Genomic DNA, 26,125 nt, shown 5'->3' on the forward strand with positions numbered 1-26,125 from the left:
TATGGGCCAAAAAAATTATTTTTTTGAACTGGATTTATTCCCCGAGTTGCCAATTTATGATGCTTGCTAGAGGATAATCAGGAGGAATATAATGTCAGTGAAAAGGCTGCTGTGGGCAGAGAAGATCCATGAACTTGGAGTGAATCTAATAACCAGTGTAGCACAGCTGTTAAAAGTTATGTCTTGCTACAGAGATGTCCCATATATCCCCAGCCCCCAGAGATGCATAACCTCCCCCGCTATCAACATCCCCCACCAGAGTGGTACATTTGTTACAATTGATGAACCTACATTGACACATCATTATTACCCCAAAGTCCCCAGTTTACATTAGAGTTCACTCTTAGTGTTGGACATTGTATGGGTCTGGACAAATGTATACTGTCATGTATCTACCATTAGAGTAACATACAGAGTAGTTTCAATGTATGAAGATTCTGCTCAATTTTTCTATGAGTCTAAAATTGCTCTAAAACCTAAAGTCTATTAAAAATTATGTCTGGTACTAGCACTGTAAAACCAAAGATAATCAAATGTAGTTGTGATTTTCATCACTGGAAAATGAAATAACCTGGATGGCTGACAATACAATACTTGCTAAGAATGCAGCCTCTTTTGTCCCCACCATGATCAAAGCTCAAAATTTGTGACAAATTCACCAAATTCAGTCAAATCAAACCAGAAAAGGAGGTGTCCCAGGTGAACTCAACTCTGTTTTTGGTCTGCCACCTTTCTTTTCCCTGTCCTTCCTTCAGAAAACCCTCCCCCTTTAGTATGGCAGAGACAATGCTATGTATTCAGGTCACCCTATTTTTATTTTCGAGAATAGAGCTAGGTTACATTTCCCGACTTCCTCTGTAGTTAGGTGTGGGCAGAAGTGATGTATGCTACTTCTAGGCTTGGCCCCTAACAAAACCTCTGTTGAGCTCTTCTATGGATCACCCTCTTCCCACGCAGCCTACCCAGATACAGAGGGATTGAGTTACTAGCCAGAAGGAGCTTGGTTCCCTGAATTACCACTTGAGGCAGAGGTTTCTCTCACCTCCCCAGGGCAACCCATTTGCACTACGATGTGAGCAAGAAAAAATGTACTGTTTTTGTTAAGCCACTGAGTGTGCATGTTGTTTTCTTTTTCTTTTTTTCCCCTCCTTTTTCCATATAGTTAGCTTGGCCTGACTATTACATTTACCAACTGAAATCCTATTCACCATTTAGGGCTTCTACAAGATGTTTCTTTTCCGGAATGCCTTACCCACAAACTCCAGTTCATTCTAACTCTGTTTTCTAACCTACAGAAGCTGGTTTTTGTTTTGGGAGGATTTTAAAAATGTGAGTTCTCCAATCGTGCTCTGTCCAGGCAATAACTCCTTGAGGTCAAAAACTGGATTTTACTATGCTTTACTTTTATATCTCATTAAATCCAGTAGACCCGGGCACCAGATGTTCAATAAAACTTGCTGAATTATAGACTTTATTGTCACACGTTTACAGATTTCCCTCAACTTATGATAAAGTTACGTCCTGATAAACTCATTGTAAGTTGAAAATATCATTAAGTCTGAAATCATTTAATACACCTTATCTATTGAACATCATAGCTTAATGTAGCCTACCTTAAATGTGCTCAGAATAATTATGTTCGCCTACTGTTGAGTAAAACCATCTAACACAAAGCGTATTTTATCATAAGTGTTGAATATCTCCTATAATTTATCAAATACTGTGTGGAAAGTGAAAAATAGAATGGTTGTGTTTTGCTCATGATCATGTGACCGGGAGGTGCGGCTGGCTGCTGCCGCCCGGCCTCCTGAGATATTGTACTGCATCTTGATAGCCTGGGAAAATATCAAAATTCAAAGTGTGATTTCTACTGAATGTGTATGGCTTCTGCACCATGGTGAAGTCAAAACCCCGTAACTTGGGGACTGTCTGCACATTGAAATACACCTAACTTAAATCAAGTAAAGCCTGCCATGAGGTCAAGAGCTGCACATGAATTTCCCTAACAGTGAGTTTAGAAAGGAGGGAATGATACTTTCTCTCTCTAAAGACCTTTAAGAGGAGTACCGTCCCCTATCAATAAGTGATGATTAGAGTACTGGTAGTGGAAGTGGTTGCTTTGACCAACAAAAATAGAATAAGAACCATGGATCCAATGATCTGCAAATTAATTTGATCCATGTAGCTAGCTACAGTGAATAGAACAGACTCCCCCAAATCCGCTTTGCTCTGTTAAGAGCTCTGTGTTATGATCTTGTGATGTCTTCCAATCTTACCATCTCAGGAATACTAAGGAAGCAGAAATACCTCAAGATTTTGCCTTAATGTGCTTCACTTCTTTGCTTTCACATAAGGAAACACAGAGAGAATGCTGGCTCCAGGGTCACATCAGGGGATCTGGGTTTCAGGCTGATTTCTGTTATAGATCTGCTGTAGGACTTTGAGGAAGGCATTTAACTACTCAGATAGTAAACTACTTAGTGTCTTGATTCCTAATCCAGATCCAACTACTAGAAAGGGTAAAATTGTGTGAAGCTCACAAGAGCCAATGAAATGGAAGCACATTGAAAAGGATGAAGTGGTGTTAAGTGGTGTCCCAATTGCTCAGTCATTGCTATAATTTTTTCTGAAAGTGACTTGTCTAAGCCTAGAATCATGGACAAACATTTCCACATAGGCCCTTATTGAACATTTTATGCTTTTCCATGTTGGACAGACATAGTATGCAATTGAAGCCCATGAAGCATCATGTAACCTTTGTCAGTAGCAGAGTTGCCCTATGTTAGATTCACCATAGACGAGGTAGTGGTTGAAAACAATTTTGTTAGCTTAGGGGATATACTGCACTATTGAGCGGTTGGTATAAAAACCTTCAAGCTTTTATGAGATGGCTAAAGTTTTCATCCAGAGAACCAAATAAATGAGGTTCCATGCTATGCAGTTGGCTCAGGGAGCTCCTGGGCTGGAGGTGGTGGTGTCTAAATATTTTACAGTAATTTAACATTATCAGATACTAGTAATGATATGAATTATTTCTCCTTGTTTTAAAGAGGTGTGTGTGTGTGTGTGTGTGTGTGTGTGTGTAAGATACACTGGGGTAAATAGATGGTTCTAGTTCAAGCTGAAACACACATCTCTTATTTTTGTGCTAGAGTTCTTGCTTAAAAGATGCCTGTGGGCTGAGATTTAAGAGGACTCAGTACATATGGGCTAAGATTAATGAGGTTTACCAAATGCAAGCTGAATACTTTATATTCCCTCCCCCTCTTAAAAAATTCTTCAAACATCAAGCACCCGTATCTGGGAGACTACTAAGATACATTTTGAAGAAATGCCTCTGTCATCCTAAGGAAACAAACTGCCTCGCAAGAACATTATGTGAACAATTAGCCTGAGGAGGGAAAGTTCATTTATTGCCCATGGACCAGCAAAAACTAATTGCAGTTGTTACACTCTAGGGAAAAATGAGTTTCTCTCAAGGTATGTGAATGACCAAGAGGTTCTAATAAAAAAGCAAACTAAGTAGAATACCTTGGCCTGAATACTCAATAAAAGCAAGATATGAGGAATTAAGCCTGACAGTGCTTGGTATTCACAAAATTGGGCTAACTCAAGAAGAATTAAAATTTCTGTAGGATAATTATTTGCATGTAGTGTCCATTCAAAAACAACACAGAAGGCCCATTTAAAATTCTTCCAACATCTGTACATCTTGACTAATGAAGCTGACACTGGAATAGAAGTTCACAAAGTCAGAAGTGGTAGACAGTCATTGGCAAAAGATAAGGCAGGGTAACAAATACTGCATGAATATAGTTTTTAAACCTCTTAAATGGGAGATTAGGAGACATTTAGGAGGGCTGATTTGGGCTCAATCAGTTTTCGATTACAACACACACATACAAATATGACAGATGAGTAAAAGAAAAAGAATAGTCAAAGCACTTTGCCTGAGGAGACAGACAACTTTTTTCTTTTCCACATCCTCATGTACAAGTTTGACAATCTGTAGGCATAAGGTTTTCTTAAAAGAATTGAAAACTACTGGGGTGCCTTGTTCATGGGGGAGTGGTGATTTTCCTACCCTTGTCTTGGCTGAGATTGGGGTCTCCATGGCCATCCCCATCTCTTTTCTTGAAATTCAACCACCCAGACATGTTCATGGGAGAGATGGAAGGAGGAGGAAGAGTCTGGGGCTAGAAGCTGGGTGACCTGGTTGAGACTGACTGACTTTCAAAACTTTCCACAATCTTCCAGTGCTCAGGTGTCTGCCTTTGTCTACGGGTAGGACTAAAAGCTGAGCTGCCCAAGTCAGGGAATTACTATAAAGATCAAATAAAATAATATCTATTCTTGATGAATCACACACCTGTACCCCTGAAACAAATATATGTTAATTTAAAAAAGCTTAAAAAAGAACATCTATTCTGTCTGTGAAATCTTTCCGAAAGGTTAACCCAAGTGATGTTCATATTTATGATTTTGATTAATTTTTAGCCTTCTGGAATCATGCTGGGGGTTATCCGCTACGTGAGTACCTGCTTCAACATGGATTGATTTAGAGATCAGGAACGCGATGTGGAATTCTGTCAGCATCTCCACCATGCTGACAATGATGGTGAGTCTGTACAGGGTACTGTGTTACTTTTCCAGTCAAAGTGGTCTACATAATGGTTCCAAAACATACCTTTCCTTTCGCCATTGCTACATTATTTGCCTGTGCTACATTCCCTGTGCGTGGAGGGCCCTTTCTTTCTCCTACTCTCCCAATCCTGCTCATTTTTCAAGACACAGCGCAAGTCTAGCCTCAATAATTACAATCCACAAGCTGACCCAAAGACTTGCAAATACCTCGGTGAAGATCTTTCCTTGTCAGTTACATCAGACAATTTCATCATTCTTTGCTGATGGTAGAAATCTTCTGAGCCCAGTGGAAGACATGTGTTTTTACCAGTCCCAGTGGATAGGAATGAGGATCACAACAGGCATAGTTTTGTTAGGTTGAAAATCTAAGGTCTGGCCTATAACTGAGAGCACAGGGTGTTTTGACAGGACTCAAGAACACACTTGAGATAAGAGAACGGGTCATTTTAACAAATTCATTTCAGGACCATCCTCATCTTCATAGGAGGGGCTGAGTTACTCATTGCCCATTTAGCATTGGCTTTTTGCTCTCCACTGCCCTACTTTCTCTTCTTTGCCTTGGTTCTTTGATCTTATTCTGTTTTGAGTTTACCTAACCTAACCTATCAAGAATAGAGGTTCGAATCTAGTTTCCAGTTCTCTTTCCCTCTTTTTTGGATTCCTTTCTTTTCTTCCACATCTTTCTCCTTCTGCTCATTTCCCCCTTCCTTTTCCTCCAAGTGCCAGTCAGCTCCCCATTCTCCAAACCCTTGGAGTGTTTATAGATTATATTCCACAACCTAATGCTAGATTATAGTCTTCTCTAAGGATTCCTCTCTTTTCTCCTAAACCAAATCATATTCCAGTCATGGGCAGGGACCATGTGTTTTTAGTCCACTCATAATCTCCAAATTTTCCTAGGCAGACCAGATTATTTGCTGCTTGAAAAGCTTAACAAAACGGTGGAGCTCAGTGAACATGGTTCTTTTTCTAACAAGATCTACTGGGAGCATAATGTGGGTCTGACAGAGTAGCTAAAACCAGTGGGAGTCTTCTAAGTAGCATAGTTGGTCACTGGCACTGTCAGTATGGCACTGTCTTATCGATACAAGTTAAATATGTTCAAAGTATTAATTAAGATGATGGCATTTTTGGATACCTGTTTGATAACCAGGAGTTCTTTGTTGTCACAAGAGATCACTGCAGTGTTTAGTGACAGCATTTAGCTGCGTGTTCCTGCTGCACAGGAGTACTAGAAAGCACTAAGTTAAAAACCTAGAAAGGTTTATGGAATAAATGACTAAGATCTATGGTAGAAAGGGAACAATCTGAGCAACTAGGAAAAAGCAAATTAATAACAGCCAGTCTAAATGAATAACAGTGAATCTAAGAAAGGAGCAAAAACACAAGGAAATAGAGGCATTAAAAAATACAGCCAGATATCATTTTCTCATTTTCCTTAATTCAAAACTCTCTAGCATTTCCAGGCACTAGGAAGGTATCAATTTAGGGTCAAATCAGAAGGCAGTGGTTTTGGTATTCTGTTAATGGGTAATGTTTTTTAACATTCAAGTAGATAATTTGAATAAAGTTATGTGTTAAAGCTTGGAAAAGAAAATACTAGCGTTAGTAACAAAACAGAACAAAGCAAACCACAACAGAGGTCTTGAAGGTGCTGTGTGGATCTGTGGTTTCTCATAAAATTTCAAGCCTAACAGGCTAAAATTAGGAGACTGAAAAGTAGCCCCTGTTCAGGCCCCTTTCCCCAGAAATGCCCCCAATTTTACCACTCAGAGAAAGGTGGGGTGGTGCCTTTTGAGAGTCAAGTCCTAAAGAAGGCCTCAGGTAGTAGTTTCTTATAGTTCTGATTTTACTTTGTTCAAGAGAACACAAGGAAAAGATTGTAGAAACCCAAGCAGATAACCTTGGCAGAAGCCATTCTGATGGATTTTGGCTTTGGGAGGGGCAAAGCAGACCTATCAATCTGTTACTACTGCTTCAGTTTTCTTGGGTTAGAGATGTCTTCCAAAATGAGGAATGATTCCTGAGCTCTAAGGGTAACTACAGCTGTAATCAGCTTTCTTTCTTAAGTAAATAGTGGTAAAATCAGGCACCTACCCACCTTACTTTTCCCAAAAACCTATTACACAGTTTAACAAGCTTTTTGAAAAACCAAACGGAATTGCTAGTAAATGAAACTGGAAGAAAAATAGAGCAAATAACATTGGGGCTTCCTGGCCAGGCTTTGATATTTGGGGCTTGAAGATAACCTTACATTTGAGTTATTAAGCCTTTGATTCCTCAGGGAGAAACTTTAAATGGGCCAGGACTCACTCCCAAGGCGACAGTGACTTTCTTTGGGGAACGATAAAGCAGACTCATTCTACTTAGACTCTTTAATATTGAGGAAATTCACAGTCAGCTATTCAGGAAATCCCACATATAGACACACACTAGAGGTGTTGGTAAGGCTCTACAGCTTCAAATCCAATCAGTACTGAAAAGAACTGTTGTGTGTTGGCCACTGTAGGAGGTCTTAAAGACCCTACTTCCAGGGCTAACGCCAGTGTGTATTCTGATACTTCGGGACTTGTGCCTGACAGGTTGTTAAATATTTTGAGTATCATCTCTGTAGGCATGAAAGCCTTATTTCAAACAAACAAACAAACAAACAAACAAATCACTTTTAAAAATGGAATTGTCAGAGGGTGCCTGGGTGGCTAGTTGTTAAGTGTCTGCCTTCAGCTCAGATCACAATCCTGGGGTCATGGGATCGAGCCCCGTATCCGGCTCACCGCTCAGGGAGGAGCCTGTTTCTCCCTCTCCCTCTGCCTGCCGGTCTGCCTACTTGTGCTCTCTATCACTCTGTCAAATAAATAAATAAAATCTTCAAAAAAAAAATGGAATTGTCAGGTATCAATTTGCAAGTTGCTTTCTAATCCCTGCTTTTGACTTAAATTTTTTTTGAAAATTTGAAATATTTCAAATCGTAGACAACACAGAAAATAGCATGACACACTGCTTTGCATCTACCACCCAAATTTAACAGATGTTAACAATCACTTCACATGGCTCAGGAAAAAATCAAAAGAAAATGTTATGAATACCACTAAAGCCCCATGTCCTTATCCTCACTCCCTTTTCCCTTCTCCCCAGAGGTAACCATATCCTGCAGGTACGTGTATCACTTCCATACATGTTTTCACAGAATCTCTGCATCCATATGTGTCTGCAAATATCTAGTATTGTTTATGTGTTTCAGACACTTATGTAGGAGATGGATGATGGTGATGGCTGCATAACCATGTGAATATACTTAATGCTTCAGAACTGTTCACTTAGGGGCATCTGGGTGGCTCAGTGGCTGAGCAACAGCTTTCAGCTCAGGTCATGATCTCAGGGTCCTGGGATGGAGCCTGGCATCAGCTCCCTGTTCAGAGGGGTGTCTGCTTCTCCTCTGCCTCTGCCCTTCCCCCTGCTCATGCTCACTCTCTCTGTCACTCTCTCCAACAAATAAATAAAATCTTTAAGAAAAAAAAAAAAGAACTGTTCACTTGAAACTGGCTAAAATGGTAAATTTCATGTTTTATATATTTAAAATGGTAAAACTTTTGTTTTATATATCTTTTACCACTAAAATATGCTAATGGCATTACACCATGTATTTCTTTTGCAATTTTCTTTTATTTGTGCGACTATGTTTTGCGGCCATTAATGTTTTTTATATGTAGATGTAGTTAATTTTGTTTTTATTGCTATACTATATTCCGTCATGTGACTAAGCCTCCGCTGATGGACTGTTAGGCTGTTTCCATTTTTTTTACTGTAGTGACATCTTAGCACACGTCTCCATATGCACATATGCACTTGTGATTTTCCACAGCTCTTCCTTCAGTGGAGCTTTTCCCAGTACCTCTCTCCAAGTATTTTAAATACATGGTTGCAATTTCCCCCCTTCAGCTGGACAATGTATTTTCCAAGCAAACAGATTTAAGTTAGGGCTGTGAATGTACCATCAATGAAGTCTGACAGAAAAGAATTTGAATATGGTCAATTTTGAAGCCAAAATGATTATTACTCATCTTGAAAACAATCCAGTTAATAGCAGTTATTTGTTTTGAAACTTATCTACTTATCCTCGTTCTCCTCTTCCTACTTTATGCAGTACTTAATCTGTGCCAGGAACTGGCTGAGCCCATAGTGTGTCATTTCATCTTCTAGAACTCTGTAAGGAAGGTAGGCGCACTATCTCCATTTTACTGACGAGAAAACAGTGGCTAGAAGATGTTGGTAATACCTTTGAACTCAGTTTTATCTGCCTGACTCCAAAGTCTCTTGTTTTAAACTACTCTAAACGCTTCCTGAGTTTTCCAAATTTCATGGGACCCAAAGGAGAAAGCTACATAGTATGATTCAGGGGTTACTGAAAGGACTGTCCATCTGCCTTAAAAATACCTTTACTACAGGAAGGCTTTTCCGGGAGGGCACAAACCTTAGAGACCTGAAGGAAATATACTGCTAAATCTGACCACACAGAGTTAGAAAACTTCTATATGGTTAAAAAAAGGAGAAATTACAAACTTGGAAAATATCTGCAACACATATGAGGGACAAAGGCATGCCTTTCTAACTGACAAAACACAAAGATCAACAGCTCAGTAGAAAAACTGGAGGAGTGAGTTTGCTGAAAAAGAAATACAAATGGTCACAATAAACAGGAGATGACATTCAGCTTCATTTACAATGAAAGAAATTCAAATTAAAGCTATAGGGTACAAGAGCTCATTTCCCACTGATCAGATGGGCACACATGAAAAAGTCTAAGGATACTCAGAGCAGCTACGGGTATGCCAAAATGGGCGCATTTACACATTACATACAACAGTGTGTAAATGTGCTCAATCTTTTGGGAGGACAATTTGGTAATATCTACTACCGCTAAAAATTAATCCTATTTGCAAAGGCGCTCCAGTATATATGAACTAGGTTGTTCATCACAGCACTTTAGTGGCAAAAAATTTTTAAAAAAGCAACAACATATCCATCAAGAAGCCAGTGGCTCAGTTACGGTATAGCCATATATTGTCAAATGATAAGGTTCTTAAAAACAAAGAGGTAGGTATGTATATGCTTTTATGGAAATTTCTTCAAAATATTTTATTAAATGAAAAAATAGGGTGAAGTGTAATCTATATAGTATGATTCCTTTCACATAAGGGGGAAAATATATAAAGGTCTCAAGGGAATCAAAAGAAACTCCTAACACTAGTTACTTTTAAAATGAGGGACTGGGTTGTGTGTGTTTGTGGTAAAAAGTTCTGGAATCTGCTATTCGTACCTTTCTAGAGTTCAAACTTTCGAACCATACTCACTATTACTTTTCTGTTTTTATGTTTCAATATCAACAGGACTTAGCTAGAAGGTGAGGCCATTTCAATTTGTATTTTTATACTCTTTTTCTTAAAAAATAGTAAATGTAATTAAAATATCTTTTACTACTGGCTTGCCAGGATGCCTTCAAAGGGTTCCATTTAGGTTTCTTTCCTTACTTATGGTATTGCCCCTTTCATTCAGTAGGTCTTCAGTATCTGCTCAGATCAGAGTAACCCACTGTCATCCATCAATACTAGGACACCCCTGCTGGACAGCAGTTGTCTATGCAAGCAAAGAAACCCAAGTCCTCAGAGACTGGCCACAGGACAGGACAGTGTGTGTGTGTGTGTGTGTGTGTGTGTGTGTGTATTTTAAAATATCATGTTTTGTCTTCTGTTGAATTATAAAAATAATAAATGCTCAGAAAACTAAGGAGAAGAAAATAAAAATCATTCAATATTCCATAGGCAGCAATTATCACTAACGTTTTGACAAACTTCCTTTTTATAATATTTATGTATGTATTTATTTATTTATTTTAGAGAGAGAGAGTGCAAAAGCAGGAAGGAGCAGAGGGAGAGGGAGAAAGAATCTGCTGCAGACTCCCCACTGAGTGTGGATGCTGGCTCACCCCCACGCCCATGAGATCATGACCTGAGCCAAACACTCAACAGACTGAGTTGCCCAGATGCCCCTGGAAAACTTCCATTTGCACTTTTTCTCTGGACGTACACAGTACCCCTGCACCCTTACAGGAGAGGCAGCGCTCAGTTTCTACAGTTCTTATTCTGAGCTTTCCACTGAATACTATTTTGCGAGTATTTTCCTTATACCTGCAAGGGTGTGCCAAGGTTTGGGGATGGCGGGAGTGGTCTGTCCTGGGTGCTGACAGTAAGGGAAGTGAATTTTCAGAATAAATAGTAAAAACAATAATAAAACAGATGAATAGCAGGTCTGTGTTTACTATCACCATCCCCGAGAAATTCTAAACAATGTCACTGATGAAATCGTCCTCCCACTGTCCCATCTCCTTTTAGTATAACACTGCCCAGTTCTGAAGAGGGGGTGGGAAAAGAATAGGGTGCATTTCTATGTAGGGGTGACAGGTTGAGGGCCAGGTCAAGGACTCAGTTAGCCAGGGGAATCACTGAATGAGGGAACGAAGAGGAAACATGTCAAACCTGTTCTACTTTATCGGTTTGCTGTGTAGATCATCCAGCTTAGACAACTTTAGAGAATCTGCTTGACTTAAAAAAACAAACCCTAGCAGCTGTCTTTCTTATGTGCATATAACTCAACTCATTAGTGCCTTCCAAACTCTGGTCGAAATGTTCTGTGTGGTGCCATCTAAAATATTTGGGCTGAAGTGGCCTCCAAAATGCAATCAACTGATCAATTATAAAATAAAAATGGGCTTCCTGGCTTCATTTCCAGCTGTGTTTTAGCTTGTGGTGATGTTAAAATCATGGATTTCTAAAGACATCTGGGTTTGCTGCATGTTGTCTGAGTTTTATACTAGACACCTGCTAATTCACCCAGTATTTTTTTTTAAAGATTTTATTTATTTATTTGACAGACAGAGATCACAAGTAGGCAGAGAGGCAGACAGAGAGAGAGGGAAGGGAAGCAGCTCCCTGCTGAGCAGAGAGCCTTATAGCTGGCTCGATCCCAGGACCCCGGGACCATGACCTGAGCAGATGGCAGAGGCTTTAACCCACTGAGCCACCCAGGCACCCCTAATTCACTCAGTATTGTGGGAGGATCAATGAAGCTAAAAACATCTTCTGATGACTTCTCTGTTGTGGAGGGAATATTCTGGATTCCCTGGGAAGTCAATGTACTGTAGGTTTCAGATTCCTTCAAGAATCAGCAAAGCATGCTGGACTCACCAGGAACTGACCTCTCTTTTCTTTGATTTGATCGTCAGCTCTATGCATTTGGTAAACTTCAAATTATTGGATTATCTTGTATAGATGGTAGAGCATTAATGGGCCCTGATCAAAGGGTTAGCTCTAATACAGTTTCATGTTTTAGAGCCTTAAAAACAAACATTTTGCATTGAAGGAAATTTCCTAATTAACTTCTGCAGAATTTTTACATTAAAACATCTTACCCTGCTGGAGAAGACTGATAAAGCAAACATACCACCTTCTGCTGAAGAGAAACTGTATTTAGAAGGAACTTGCTATTCTCATAAAACTTTTAATAGGAAGAAGTGAATCAAATTCCTTAATTACCATTTTATGGTTGGTAAAAGGGCAAATTACATGCCATCCATTTCTAAACTTCTAAATGTCTCTGGTGCTTTTAATTAAAGCTGCCATCTAGAAACTACTAAAGCAATTTTATGCAATTAGTTATTTATAGGTTACCATAATACACCACTCAAAATATGATTTCAGTGATTTGCAGTCTGTTTGTGTGTGATCTCTGTCATTTTTGTTTGGTGGGGAGGGGGTTCTTCTTTTTATCGGCTGAGGTGATTCTTCAGTGGACAGGTAAGAAAGATGTGCCACTGAGGAGCTATGATAAGGGAAGTTGTCTTGGTTAGTGATCTAAATAAAAAGGGGAAGGATCATAATTCCATACTCTTTGTCTTGATATGTAGGGGTCTATGCTTCATTTTGGACAATGTTGCAGAGGAGAAGTATATTACTGTTATTCCTATCACCCACCCCCATCTCTCCCCACTTTGCCTCCATTCCACTAGATACCTAGCATCACATTTCCCCATGCTACCTAGAGTAGCTCCCACCTTGGCTTGGCACCCTTGGGTGATCTCATTTATCCAAACACATCCATCCTGTGCTCCATGCCCTCAAGGCCCACATCAAGTGTTTTAATGAGGAATTCAGACTTTGCTCTTCCAGGCAATACCCACCTCCCACCCCCCGGAGTAAACATGGAAGTTCATATGGGAAGAAAACCCTTATGGAGTGAATTTAATGGTGTAATGGTGGGCAGCTAAAGGAATGACCTTTGCAACATGTGTAAGGAAGCAGCACTAGAATTACTGCATCTCAAGGCAGTGAAGGATTGACTAATCAAATCACATGCAATACCAGAATTCCACTCTACCATGACTTGTTCTTTTGTGGCACCGTTCCTCCTTGGAAATGATCAAGTCTCAGACTGACTTTCAAGGACATGGAACTTGCCTCCTTTCAAAGTAACTTACTCCATGGTTGGGTTACTATTATAAGTAGAACTGTTATTAGCAACAATACAGCAAGCCTGGTCATAGTGGCAGGTGACATTTAACGTGTCCACACTACACGATGGGCAGTGAGCTTTACAAGGCACTTCACATCTATTACTGAACACGGTTGCGTAGGCACTATTAGTATTCTAACTTCACAGATGAGGAAGCCATAGCTCAGGGAACTTAGGTGACTTATTCAAGGTCACACATTTAATGAATGGTAAATCTGGGATATACATCCCGTTCTGTTTGGCTCCAGAACCTGGGAACTTCTTTCTTATGGTATTTGGCCTCTAAAATATGATCTTTGTGTTTGCTAGACTATTATGCATACATGAAAATTAGAACAAATGTAGAAGAAAATGTCATTCAATAATGTATTTGTAGCTTTATAAAACTTAAATGAACTTAATACAGGTTTCTCTGTACCAACCATTGATGTTTCCTGGACCAATTAGCCATGGCTGAATGCAGGTGTCTTCCTTTTGTCTGACTTCTCCACAACAACAGTTTGATGGCTTTAGGATTCTGACAGAATAGGCAGAAAGGTTCTCAAGTTCTAGCTGCTGACATAATATAAGGTCAAAATCTTTTGACCTCCATAGGCAGATACATTAGAACAACTGTGGGGAACATATTAAGCTCTCATTCTGGTTGTCTCAGAGGCACAAAGTCCTCTTGTATAGCCACCATAAACTGAGAGATCAAAAACATAGTTTAGGAAAGGAATATTCAGAAGTGGACATAACACGGGATCACTGAGCAATAAAAAAAAACAATTATTTTGCCTGAATTTTAAGGCTTTGTCAAACACATTTTTCTCAAGGCACCTCTGATTCTAGGACAAGGCTGTGGGAGGAAAGTTCTCATGGAAGATGCCTTGAAGCTTGAGCTGGGAATTTGGAACCAGGTGGTAGAATGATCTCACCCAGAAAGCCTTCTTCACAAATTGGCTCTCCCAAATCTTGCCTAAGGTTACTTCCTCATTTTTAGAAGAATAGATCCAATTCTCGGAGAATGCTGAAGCTATCAGAATGGAGTACCACCAACTTTCTAGTTCCTTCTACCTATAAACTTATCTACATCACTATACCTACCATTATCTTAGCATGGTCTCTCTAATCTCCCCTCCCTTTCAAGACGTACTCCCTCCCCGTTTCCTCCAGACCTGGTTTCATCATTTATTTTCTGTCTTCTGTATCTTTTCATTTCCCTATAGAAATAACGTATCTCCTATAGATGAAGCCTCCCCTGAACGCCCTGTCCTCTCCCTACTTATCGTTGTATCTCTCACATCTAAACTTCTCAGGAGAGCGATCTTATTTAGAAGTATTTATTTTCTCTCTTCTTACTGGCTCATTAAGTTACCTAAATCTGGCTTCCATCCCTATTGTTATGCAAACCACCAATAGCAGGGTCAGCAATGCACTTCTCATTGCCTAATCCAATGGTTACAAATGTGAAACACATCCTACTGTTTTCCACACCTTTTTGAAACAAATGATTCCTTCCGCTTCCTGGATACCAAGCTCTATTCACTTTCTTTTTTTATGAAGGTTTCTTCTCTGTCTCCTTCATTAGATTCCCTTCCATTGCCTGTCTTATAAATATCAGTACATCTATGATTTCTTTGCCCCAGCCTCACTCCCGTGCAGGCACTACCCCTTCTCCATGACAGTTTATCAAATACGCATGCATCGCCTGATTATGTCACTCTCCCACTTCAACTCCTTTGCCTATAGGATAAAACCCAAACTTCTTGTTCCTGCCCCTGCTCTTCTTATTATCCTTGGATATTTTTACAATACTGATTTATTTGTAGTTTCCTAAATGTACCACTCATTTCACTCAGGTTGTGGCTTGCCTGTAATTTTGGTGAGTGCTGGCCCGCGTGTCAATCCAAACGGTTATGCCACTGTGATGGATCCTAAAAGAATTTTGGAAAAACCTTACTGCTCTCCATTGCACAGGAGAACCAAAGGAACATTCTCGTACCTGTTGTGCACTATACTCTCTCCCTTACACACTGATTAGGTGTCTAAGGTGTCCCTGAGACACTGCACTATAGAGTTTTAGCATCTTTCCATGAGCCCCAAACCTAGCCTTTTAGAATAGCATGTAGATGTGAAGGGAGTCAGGAGAGCTTCAGGATCTAACTCAGATATATATGGGTAGGGACAAAAACCAGATTATTTTTGTCTGCACTTTAGCTTACCCAGGTTTCTTAACTGTTAATAAAGTTAAAGTGACTCCTGTATGATTAGTGTCATGAATACCCTAAAAACACTCTGGCAGCTGTCAAGATTTAAGGATCATTTCCCGGCTAGGGAATGGCGCAAGAGCTGTTTGCACTCATCTGGATATTGCCCAAGTCCTCCTGAGTTCGGAGGTCAGTATGCTTAAAGAGTCACATGAAAGTAGAGATATAATCCTTGGTGAGGTCCAAGAGAATCAAATTAAGTCATTGATTAATTTCTTCTTGTCCAGTCACTCCTTCACCCTCTGTATCTACTTTAAAAAAATGTATTCAGCTTGTCACAAATTTTATTTTATATTCCCACCTAGTACCATTTCACATTCTGCTTAAATACTTGGTCATCTATTACATGACTCATTAGTTTGAGTTCTCTGTAGAATTAAGGAAAGTTGCAGTAAAAATAATAAATGGAACCTAAGTTTCAACTACATCATCCATGCATGTTTTAAAAGCATCTTTCAAAGTCAGTTCAAACTCACATACAATGCCAGGGATTAGCACACTATCAGCCTCTTTGCTAAACTTTTTTCCTTGCCCCATTACATTGAAGTATTGATGAGTAAAATGGCAAATGTTTCTCTTTATTGGGATTCAACTCAAAGTGCGTAAAACTGGATCAGATAAAGACTTATTCCCAGGAGAAGTACCCAGGGGCTATCTTACATGAAATTCTATTCAGGGAGTCTTCCATTTCTCCTTTAAACAAAATGTGTAGTTACCAGTTGTAATCAAGAAATTTAATAAAGGGAAGATTTCCTGCCTGCATTCCTTAAGAAAAAGTTGGTGAAATTCTTAACTGCAGAATCTTCCAAAGAGATGTGACAAGTTTTCCTGAAGATTTATTTGAATAATTACATTTAGAGACTATGTAAAGGCTGTGTCTTCTACTATGTATACTGCTAGGTCAGATACCTCAGAAAAATAGTTTTAATAGGAAAAGGAAACTTGACTAAAAGTCCTATATCTTGCAAATAAAAACAAAAAGCATTTTCCAATATTTCTTACCCTCCCAGAAAACCTAACAGAGATCATGGATTTTAGCTTAAAGACAGACCATGAGGTATAGTGGAGGCATAATAGGCCTTCCCCCACGCCATCACAGTTTTGAATTCCAATGTTATCTGTACACTGTGAGAACTTGGGTAAGTTTCTTAACCTGTCTGAGTCTCTGTTTCCTCATCTATAGAACTGAGGGAAATGCAACTGACCTTGTGAATTCTTGTGGAGATTAGAGGTACTGTATTGGAAAGCATGGAACGCAGGCAAAGTTATAGCTATAGTTGTAATACACTAGAGCTGGGAGGGAGATCATTGTACAACCTCAAGTTGACAATTGATGGATACATCTCAGGATCCAGTGTTTAAATGACTAGTCCAGTGTAACAGAACTAGTCAATGGCATCATTAAGTCTATTTTAGTGTTCTGGGAAATGAAATCACAGAGAGGTCCAGTGACTTACACAGGGTCATCCAGAAAAACACTGGCTACATGGATTGTACAAGAAAGTCTAGGTTCCCTAACCTGACATTCATCACAATTAGCTGCCATTTCTCAAAAAAAAAAAGAAAAGGAAAAGAAAAAAATCCCGTGGTTTCTGACCTTTTACCTTTTGCTGACTGGTTTTTAATCCCATTTGATAATTTATTCCGACTTTAGGATGAATGATCTCAAAAGCAAATTTCATTTCATCCTATTTTTAGAATACATTCAGAAAATAAATGAGCTGTCTTACAGATTAACATTTATTTGACTTACCTTGCATAATTAAGGACATGTTGGAGAGCCTGCCTATAATTGCAGTATGTTGCTTGTTAAAGTCTTAGAGCAAGCTCTCTTTCCTAACCTAGAAATTGTACTCCCTAGATGTACATTTCCATTTTCTACTGATCTACAGCTTTTCCTTATTAGCTTCTTGGTGGAGAGAAAAATCAAACCTCTCCTTAAAGAAATCCGTTAAACATTTGCTGTCTTTCTATGGGGGAAGGAAAAAGGAGCTGATGTGCTTGGTAGTTGTAAAGCAAAAAAACCAAACCAAACCAAAACAAAACAAACCAACTGGTCTTTCTTGAGAGATAAAGAACCTGCAGGAGCACCTCAAAGATATCATTAGCTATTAGCAATACTCAAATTCCCTCAATTTGCACAATGTGCTTTAATGACTTCTTGCATGATTTTTCCTTCTTCTACAGAAGTCTGTGAAATTGCCCTGCAGCATTCCATATAATGAGACTCTCACTTCTGATTCATTGCCAAGGTTGAGTGCTGTCTGTATTCAGCACAGAGGAAGGTGCCTTAGCTAGACATCTGAGTGTTCTGACCAGCAATTTCAAGAGCAACGGATGTCTGGACACAGGTTCTGCCTTCTGAGTGATTTTGAAGATCCCTAACAGGGTCTTCAAATACTGTTAAAATGGTTGAAGATGACGTGGTGGATACTGAATATGAGCCACATATTCCCCTCCTTTAAATATCCTCGTTCATTCTAGATCAGAGCAGATGTTGTCAACATCAGCTTCAGTAGGTTATGTGAAAGCTGTTTTGGCTGGATTAGACATTCAGCTCTCCGAAGCCTCGGCCAGATGTTCTTAGGTCTCCTGCCCGCTTTGGGATGAATAAAGTGTACTGGATTATTATAAAGGCCACTCTTGGATAGAAAGATGAGTAAATCAAGCCAAAAGAAAATGTACTACTAGCCATAACAAGAAGAAAAACTTAGTTTAATATTAACTTTAATAGATATATAAATTTTGGCACTCTCATTACTGATGCTTTAAGAGTTCATGTAAATCCTGTTCATCAGGAGTCTATTATTGCTGCTTTCCAAGCAAAAGAAAAAAGAAAAAAAGCTGCAGTGAGCCAATTATTTGCTCTATTTGGAAAAGCCGAGATATTCATTCCTTTATGTGGCAGGTTGAATGTGGTAGGTGAGATGAGCGGTTTTCATACGGGTAGGAACTCAGGAGGATGTCAATTTCAGCACAATACAAGCTTGATTCCTCCCTATTTCTTATGCAGAAATCCTTATAATACCTTCAAGAGTTTTAAACCTGTGTTTAAGGGTGGGACCTAGTCCGATACATTTCCTTGAAAGATGAGTTGATTATATGTTGCACCTGAGTTACGCATTCACTCATCAAATATTTATTGTGAACCTACTATGTGTAAGGAATGAGAGCTGGCACCAGACAAGAAACATCTTAAAACACTTTACCATGATACTTATGGGGCTTATATTCCTTTCGGGAAAGAAAGGCTATATTTTTAAAGTGTTACTGAAATTCCTTTTAGGAAGATTTGACATACATAAGCATTACCTAACTGATCAATTACATGACAAGCATGTATAGGGGATCCCATATTGTACAAGATATTGCTGGGGAGGTGGGGAAGATTTGGAAGAAATATTAGATGTAGTTTCTCAGCTCAAGTAGCTTGCCTTGGTAATAAAAAACCTCCCATTCGTGAAAGAACCAGGAAGTAAAAGAAGGCAAAATATAATCTAGTAGTAATTGGGTGGTGTAGACCCTGTTAGAGAAATTCAGATTTAATGGGCTGGGGTTAGCCAGAGGGGATTTACAAAAGACATAGGACTTGAATATGGCCTTGAAGAAAGGGAAGGCTTTAAACTCTGATTATAGTTGAAATTTAATACCCATATGGCAAATGTCAAATGGCTAAAGAGTAACCTCTTAATATTTGAAATAAGTGACCATCTAACAAATGAAACACACTGACCTCACTATACTTTTTGGCATGGAAAGATGTTCATAATATATTAAGTGTGAAAAGCAGATTATAGAATAGCATTCTATACTATGATTCCTTTATTAGAAAATAGAATATATGATATGCACAGGAAAAAGTCTAGAAGGATATATGCCAAAATATTAACAGTTGGTTTCTGTATGTGGTAGAATTATAGGTGACTTTAATTAAAAATATTTTTTGCACTCTCTTTTTTCTAATTTTCCTGCAACCAATGTGTTTTATCTGTGTAAGAACCATATTGGTTCTTAAAACCCACCAAATGAATACTTCATAAAACCTACTAATGTAAAAGTGTGCATGTGTGTGTGCATTTCTCTCTCTCTCTCTCTCTCTCTCTCACACACACACACACACACACACACACACACACACACACCATCATGGAGAAGGAACAGAGAATAATGTTTAAATAATTAAAGAGATAGATAGGGTGGACAATATACGATAACATTTAAAGTTAACCATCCTTCTTCTTAGTGGCCTAAGATGGGAATATGATTCCAAGTCTATAAAATCATGAAGCTGATGGAGAGAACTCAGATCTATTCACAAATTCCAGGCAACGGAATTGAGGATTGGCTCTTGAAGATTGAGGAATAAATTTAGGACAGATGACAGTGAGGTCACGTTCCCACAGAAGGCAAAATCATCTCCCCCGCACCCCAAAACTTGAATTTGTTATCCTAGGCAGAAAGGAAAATAACCATTTTGACATTTTAATAACACTTATGACTATACGAATGTATATTACCTAGAAATTAGCCTTGACCATGCCTATCTTCTGGGATGGACTTCAGAGACAATGTGTGTCAGAAGCAATATTGAGATAGATGGACTACAGTATGGCAACAGTCTTAGGATTTTGTGAAGCCGAATGAAGTCTTTAGATGAAAAAAAGATTTAATTTTTATTTATTTATTTATTTATTTATTTATTTATTTTTACCTCGAGGGCTGTTCAGTGAAGCTTCCGATGCTTTTCCGCCATCTCCACAGTGACTCTGGTCAAAGGGAAGGCACTGATCACCTGTTCCTGCCACCACTTCAAAATTCTTGGATAGATCTTTCACTTCCACAAGAGATTTCAACCTGTAGACTTTTCGAGTGTTGGTGTCTGATAGATAAAGTGATTCAGACATAGGGTCCATAGCCAGATAGTATTTGTGAGCAGGACTTGTGCTAAGGGAGAGAAAAGTAAAGTTATTCAAAGCAGTTTGTTCAATATGCATTCCCTGGGATCTGTTTTTTGTTGCAAATGGAAAATTCTCTTAAGAGATGAAAAAATAAATGTATCTTCTTTCTCATGTACTAAGGGAATGGATACTACTTTGGTTTTCTAGTAAGGGGCTTGGGTATTAAAAAAATCTCAGTGTGTACTGCTAATCTGAAATGAAGCTGACATTTCAAAACCTTTCATTTGGGGAGCAGAGAAAGAAGTAGATGAGAGAAAATCCCGTGAAAGAATTTTTTTTCATCAATACCGCTCCAATCCTGCCTGGATGGCTCACAGTCACCTCAAACTCAACAAACCCCACACAGAAGTTCTTCTTTCCTGCCTTTCCATTCTTCAGAACCCTACTTCTCCAGGCTTCCAACCTCACTGGGGGCCCTATCAGCCTCCAGGCTCCTGCTATAAATTGAAAGATGTGTTGTTTATGGAGGGCTGTGCTGGAAATGCATTGCCAAACTTTTCCTCTCCAATCTTCCTTTTTTTAGTTGACCACCACATTTTCTAATCCATTTTGTCTTCTTTCAGGACATAGTAGAACTGATTATATTTGACCTTTTTGGAGGGTTATAATCACAATCAACTGTACCTTTTAAAGGTGATGGTAAAGTTACCTTGATTGGATTTTGATATTCCTGAAACTCTTCAATTACATATTTGCATGGGATTTCTTGTGATATTTTTATCTGTGTACATGGCTGAGCTCATTCATTCATTTTGATTCTTCCTAATTCCATTTTTTTGATGACTGGGGTAATGTTGGTTTGGGGGATATTTTGCTTGATCCTAAGGTTGGATCCCTATCTTTAAAAACCCCCAAAACTTTTTAACGTTCCTTGGTGGGGTAGACAAGCCTTTCTTCACTTAGTAAATCCTCACATGCCTTTTAAGGCTCTATTCAGGTATCATCTCCTGAAGAAAGCCTTCCCAAATCTCCAGTCTGGGTTATTTGCACTGCATTTACCTGTATTTTGGGGGATTCCATATCATATTAATTTTTTTTGTAATAGACCATGCAAGCTTGGAGGAAAGCAAACTTGTTTATATTTGATGTGTTCACAGTCCCAAATCCTGGCCCATGCCGGTTGTCAAAGCCAGGAGCTATTCTTCATTCCTTCTTTCCATCATTCTCTATATCCAGTAAAACATCATGCTTTTTAAAAAATTTTATCTCCTAAACTCTTCTCCAATCTTTCCACTTCTCTTTATCTTCATGGTCATTACCTAAGCCTCTCCTCTTTCATCTGAGTTCCGTCCTTAGTACCATTAATCATGTAACTGTTCATTAATTTATGCAGAAGTATTTACTAAGTGTACTAATGTGCCGAGAATTATGTTGTGGTCTGTAGACCTCTTCTGTGTGATACAGCCCCTTTCTTTATGAAATTCATGGTCCAAGGGGGAGTCAGTTCAGCAAACAGGCTATGATTGTCAAGTGTGAAAACAGAAGTAGAGGAGGAAAGATAAGAGCTGAGAGGAGGGACATGTGACTTATCAGCATCTGTCATATTGTATTAGCATTGTTTTTAGAGATAAACTGAAGTCCATATTTTATTCAGATTTCCTTAGTTTTTACCCAATGTCCATTTCCTGTTCCAGGATTCCATCTAGGACACCAAATTCTATATTTAGTCATCGTGTCTCCTTAGGCCCCCTGGGCTATGACAGTTTCTCAGACTTGTTTCTATGACCTTAACAGTTTTAAGGAGTATTGGTCAGGTATTTTATAGGATTCCCTCTACTGGAATGTGTCTATTTTTTCCCTCCTGGTTAGACAGAGTTTATAGGTTTTGGAGGGGAAGACCACGGGGGTAAAGTGCCATTCTCATCAAATCAAATCAAAGATACAGAACTTAACATGACTAATCACTGTTGATGTTGACCTTGATCACCTGGCTGAGGTAGAATTTATCAGGTTTCTCCAGTGTAAAGTTCCTCTTTCTCTCCCAATTTCCAGATTGTGCTTTTTGGAAGGAAGTCACTCTGTGAAGGCAGCACTTGAGGGGTAGGGAATTATACTCCACCTCCTTGAGGGTGGAGTGTCTACATAAAAAATTTGGAAATCTTCTGTATGAGAGCTTTATCTTTTCTCCTCCATTTATTTATGAATTCATGTGTTCATTTGTATCGGTAGAGACTCTTGGATATTTGTTTTATTTTGTTTTTTCATTAAAACCCAATGCTACTTTATTTTGTTGTTCAAGTGGCTCTGGCATTGGTCACTGTTCCTGTTGGCCTGTGAGATACTTTGACATATATCCATCAGTGTGAAGTTTTTTTTTGTTTGTTTGTTTGTTTTGTTTTGTTTTTGTTTTAGTCCTTCTCTACTTTTTGGCATTAAAAGTTGCTCAAGGTTCATCTTTTATAGCCTCTGCCCAAGTACTGGAATGAATCATTTTGTTAAAGACCCCTGGTTCCTTATGTTGGAGAATGGTATTGGAAACCAAGATGTGAGTCCAACTACACTGTACACTCTTTGCGGGCAGGAACCATATTCATCTCTGTCTTCAGTGCCAACAGACTGTCTGACAGGGTTAATGTTCAGTTACTCCTGAACTAAACTGTAGGACATTAAACTAACTAATACACAGAACTGTCCAGGTCTTGGCTACCTACCCCAGCAAAATGGCAGAGAGAGGATCATCAGGGTAATTACGTTGCTCTTAAGGACTGGCATGTTTCTGATTGTATTTGTAATTAAATTTGCCCTCTAAGCATATCTGTGTATGTTAATGATAGTAAAAGCTAGCAGCTACTGATTTGAGACCCAGTTTATAGTTTTAATTGGAAAAAAATCAGATCCTATTGGAATACTTGATTTTTTTCTACTTACCTTCACTTCATCAAATAAGAGAATTCAGTAGATTCCAGGGACATCTTCAACCCTGGAACCACCATGGCAGCTGCTGTAAATAAACTGTAAAGGGCCCCAACAGACTCCAGAATTGATTTGGCAGTCATGTCAGACAAGGCATCTCTGTAGCAAAGACTGCTTAAATAGGGGTTTGGGTAAAAGTTTTTACATATTTAGTTGAATTTTTGCCTTCAGAATAAAATTTCTCCAGTGCCCGTAAGATCTTTCTAGAATAAAAAGGGGGTCACAACCTTTCCCTGAAACACCCTTCAATATTTTGGTAGCCAGTTGGAGGAAGTTTCAGCTGAGCCAGATTAATCACGTTTTGTTTAGGAAAAGTCCATAGGCTGTTTTTCCAAGAGAAATGTTATTCGCAGAAAAGCACTTTGGAATGCATTACATTCATTTATTATTGAATATCCCCAATGTGCCTGTGAGGGAAGTTAAAATTATCATTCTCCTCAGATCTCAGCTGGGGAAACCCAGACACATAGAGGGCTTGCCCAGGGTCACTAACAAGACTATGCCCTGACTGAGACTAGATTAGATCCTATGTGACTGTGTGTACAAAGTGCCTTCAGAATACTTTAGTCCTGAAGGTGGCAAAAAATAAATGTTGTTCCTGTCTTCTAACTGAGCAGCATATCCTATTTTGCTCAGCTAGGCTGTTTTAAAATTTTGTGTGCTGGCCTTTAGAAAATGGAATAGCCCAACACACAAAATTCAAATCTGATTAATGTTATTTTCTCGACAGCTAACAGTCTGGAAGGTCTCCTGTATTGATATGTAATTTCTTGCCATTTCTTGCCGTTTCCCAAGTGTACTTGAGCTCTTTGGAGATTGGTTTCTTTCCACTTTTTAAAAACATGCCATACCTGAGAAAGAAAACTGCTGGACTACATTTCAATTTGTTCTAATCCCTTGTGTCCACATGCATATTGCAATTTGAGATATGTGAAGATTTCTTTGATAACTTCAGTGTTAGACTTATTGTCACCTTCTGGTTAGCTTTACATTTGAGCAATGCCCTTCAACTTAGCAAAGATCGCTTCATTCATGCTAGTTAAAAATCACATAGATTGTTAAATGGGCAATTAATGCTTATAATTAATACTGTGCAACACTTAACCAGTAAGCAATTTGACAACCAACTTAATTTGCTTAAGGAATCAGTTATGCCAAAGTAGCGAGGCTGAGCTTGTGCACTGGCATTTAGGAAGTGGCATCTCTCAAACGAAATCCAAATTAAAAACCCTATCAGTGCCATTTTGATGACAATTGGCATTCGGAAGTGAACAAATTCAATTTTCTCCTTTGCAATTTCAGGTAATTTAGAACAGTTTTGACAAGTGTAATGCATAAACAAATTGAATAGAAATGCTCCTTATGATTAATTTCAGAGCTCTGTGTCATTGTCGGTAAATGGTTGGTTTAAAGTTTTTCTATTACTTCTTTTTGGTGGGAAGAAATAGAAACCATGAGGTCACACAAAGGGAAAGAGGAAAAATCTTATTCAAGAAGGTCATCATGGTCACTGTCTTTTAATACACTCGCCAACTGTATTTCTGGATCTGAGAAGATCACCGTATCACCTCCCTTACTACTGCAGCTTGAAAACATTGAATCTATTTGAACTTACAGACTCATTAGTGATATCACCTAAGGAAAACATAATGAGACTTAAGACTTTGCTTTCCCATGAAGTACTGAACGGCCAGGTCTCACTTATCTTGTTTTCTTTTTGATATAGTCTGAGCCTCCAGCAAATTCCCACTTAGTGGAGCTCTCTTCTTTTTGTCAGACACTTACCTGAATCCTAACTTCTAAACGTGCTTTCACATTATTCCTTTCACTTTATTTAAAAACTAAAATCTCCTGTTAGCCCGTTATTAGGAGGTGGCCTGTTAGGCAAGAAGGGGCATTAGGTCGCTGCCAGTGTGGTTTGCTTACCTATGTCTGGTATCTCTGTTTCTAGGGTGCACAAGGTTATCCACGAGTGGCAAGTAAAAACAAATAGAGAGTCATCAGTATCATTCAACAAGCCAAATCCAACCAGACACACCCAGTTCTAACTCAGTTTGTGGCTATCAGAGACTCCATGGGGATCATTTCATTAGATATACAAGCCAAAGTGGACATGACCCCTCCTGGCTTCTCCTCCTAAGATGGCGTCAGGGTGATTGGCTATCCTGCCTGGTGGGTGGGCAAAGCTCGAAGGCAGTTTCTTCTCTCTGGAACATCTTCATCAGAACCACCTGGGTTCCCACTCCATGCGCAATTTCCTGCGGTTCTCCCCAGTCAGAACCTCGAGGTGGAAGTAGGGCCCGGGCAATTCTGATACAGAAAAAGGTTTAAGAACCACTGGCTTTGAAGAAGTAGCCACTGCAAAGATTCTGACCATTCCAGAGTCTGTTTTGAAAGCCACTCACCAAAATGTAAAATCAAGCCTTGTGTGCAACAGACATCCCAAATCTATCCCAAAGCCACTTGTATGATCTCAGAGATAAGACAGAGACATCTCTTGCGTACAGCAGCACATTCCTTAGCAATACTCAAAAACTTAAATGAAAAGTATAAATGTTTTCTCTTAGACCATGGCAAAATGTCCCTGGTATCAAAACTCCTGCATCCGATTATCTTCAGTAAAACATCACGAACATCAACTACTAAGGTCTTGTGTCTTCTAATGCTCTGTGCTCTAAAGGGACAACTGGGGTCAGCAAAACAGACCCATCAGGTCAGAAGAAGCAGACCACTTTGGGGGCCCCTCATTGGTAAGTGTCTTGGCACATGGTACTCTGGGACCTGAGATGAAGCTTC

General features: G+C 39.1%; 1 protein-coding gene across 1 annotated transcript in view; it reads right to left on the reverse strand.

Moving 5' to 3' along the window:
• The window catches only part of TENM1 (teneurin transmembrane protein 1), an 811,134-nt gene that overhangs the window by 81,344 nt on the left and 703,665 nt on the right, over positions 1-26,125 (reverse strand). The window contains exons 24-25 of the mRNA XM_045995540.1: positions 25,256-25,276; positions 20,170-20,402 (exon numbers count right to left, since the gene is read on the reverse strand). Coding sequence (XP_045851496.1) covers positions 20,170-20,402; positions 25,256-25,276 — 254 coding nt within the window. The remainder of the gene's footprint in view (positions 1-20,169; positions 20,403-25,255; positions 25,277-26,125) is intronic.

This window comes from Meles meles, chromosome X, assembly GCF_922984935.1.
Source record: "Meles meles chromosome X, mMelMel3.1 paternal haplotype, whole genome shotgun sequence".
NCBI classification, from domain to species: domain Eukaryota; kingdom Metazoa; phylum Chordata; class Mammalia; order Carnivora; family Mustelidae; genus Meles; species Meles meles.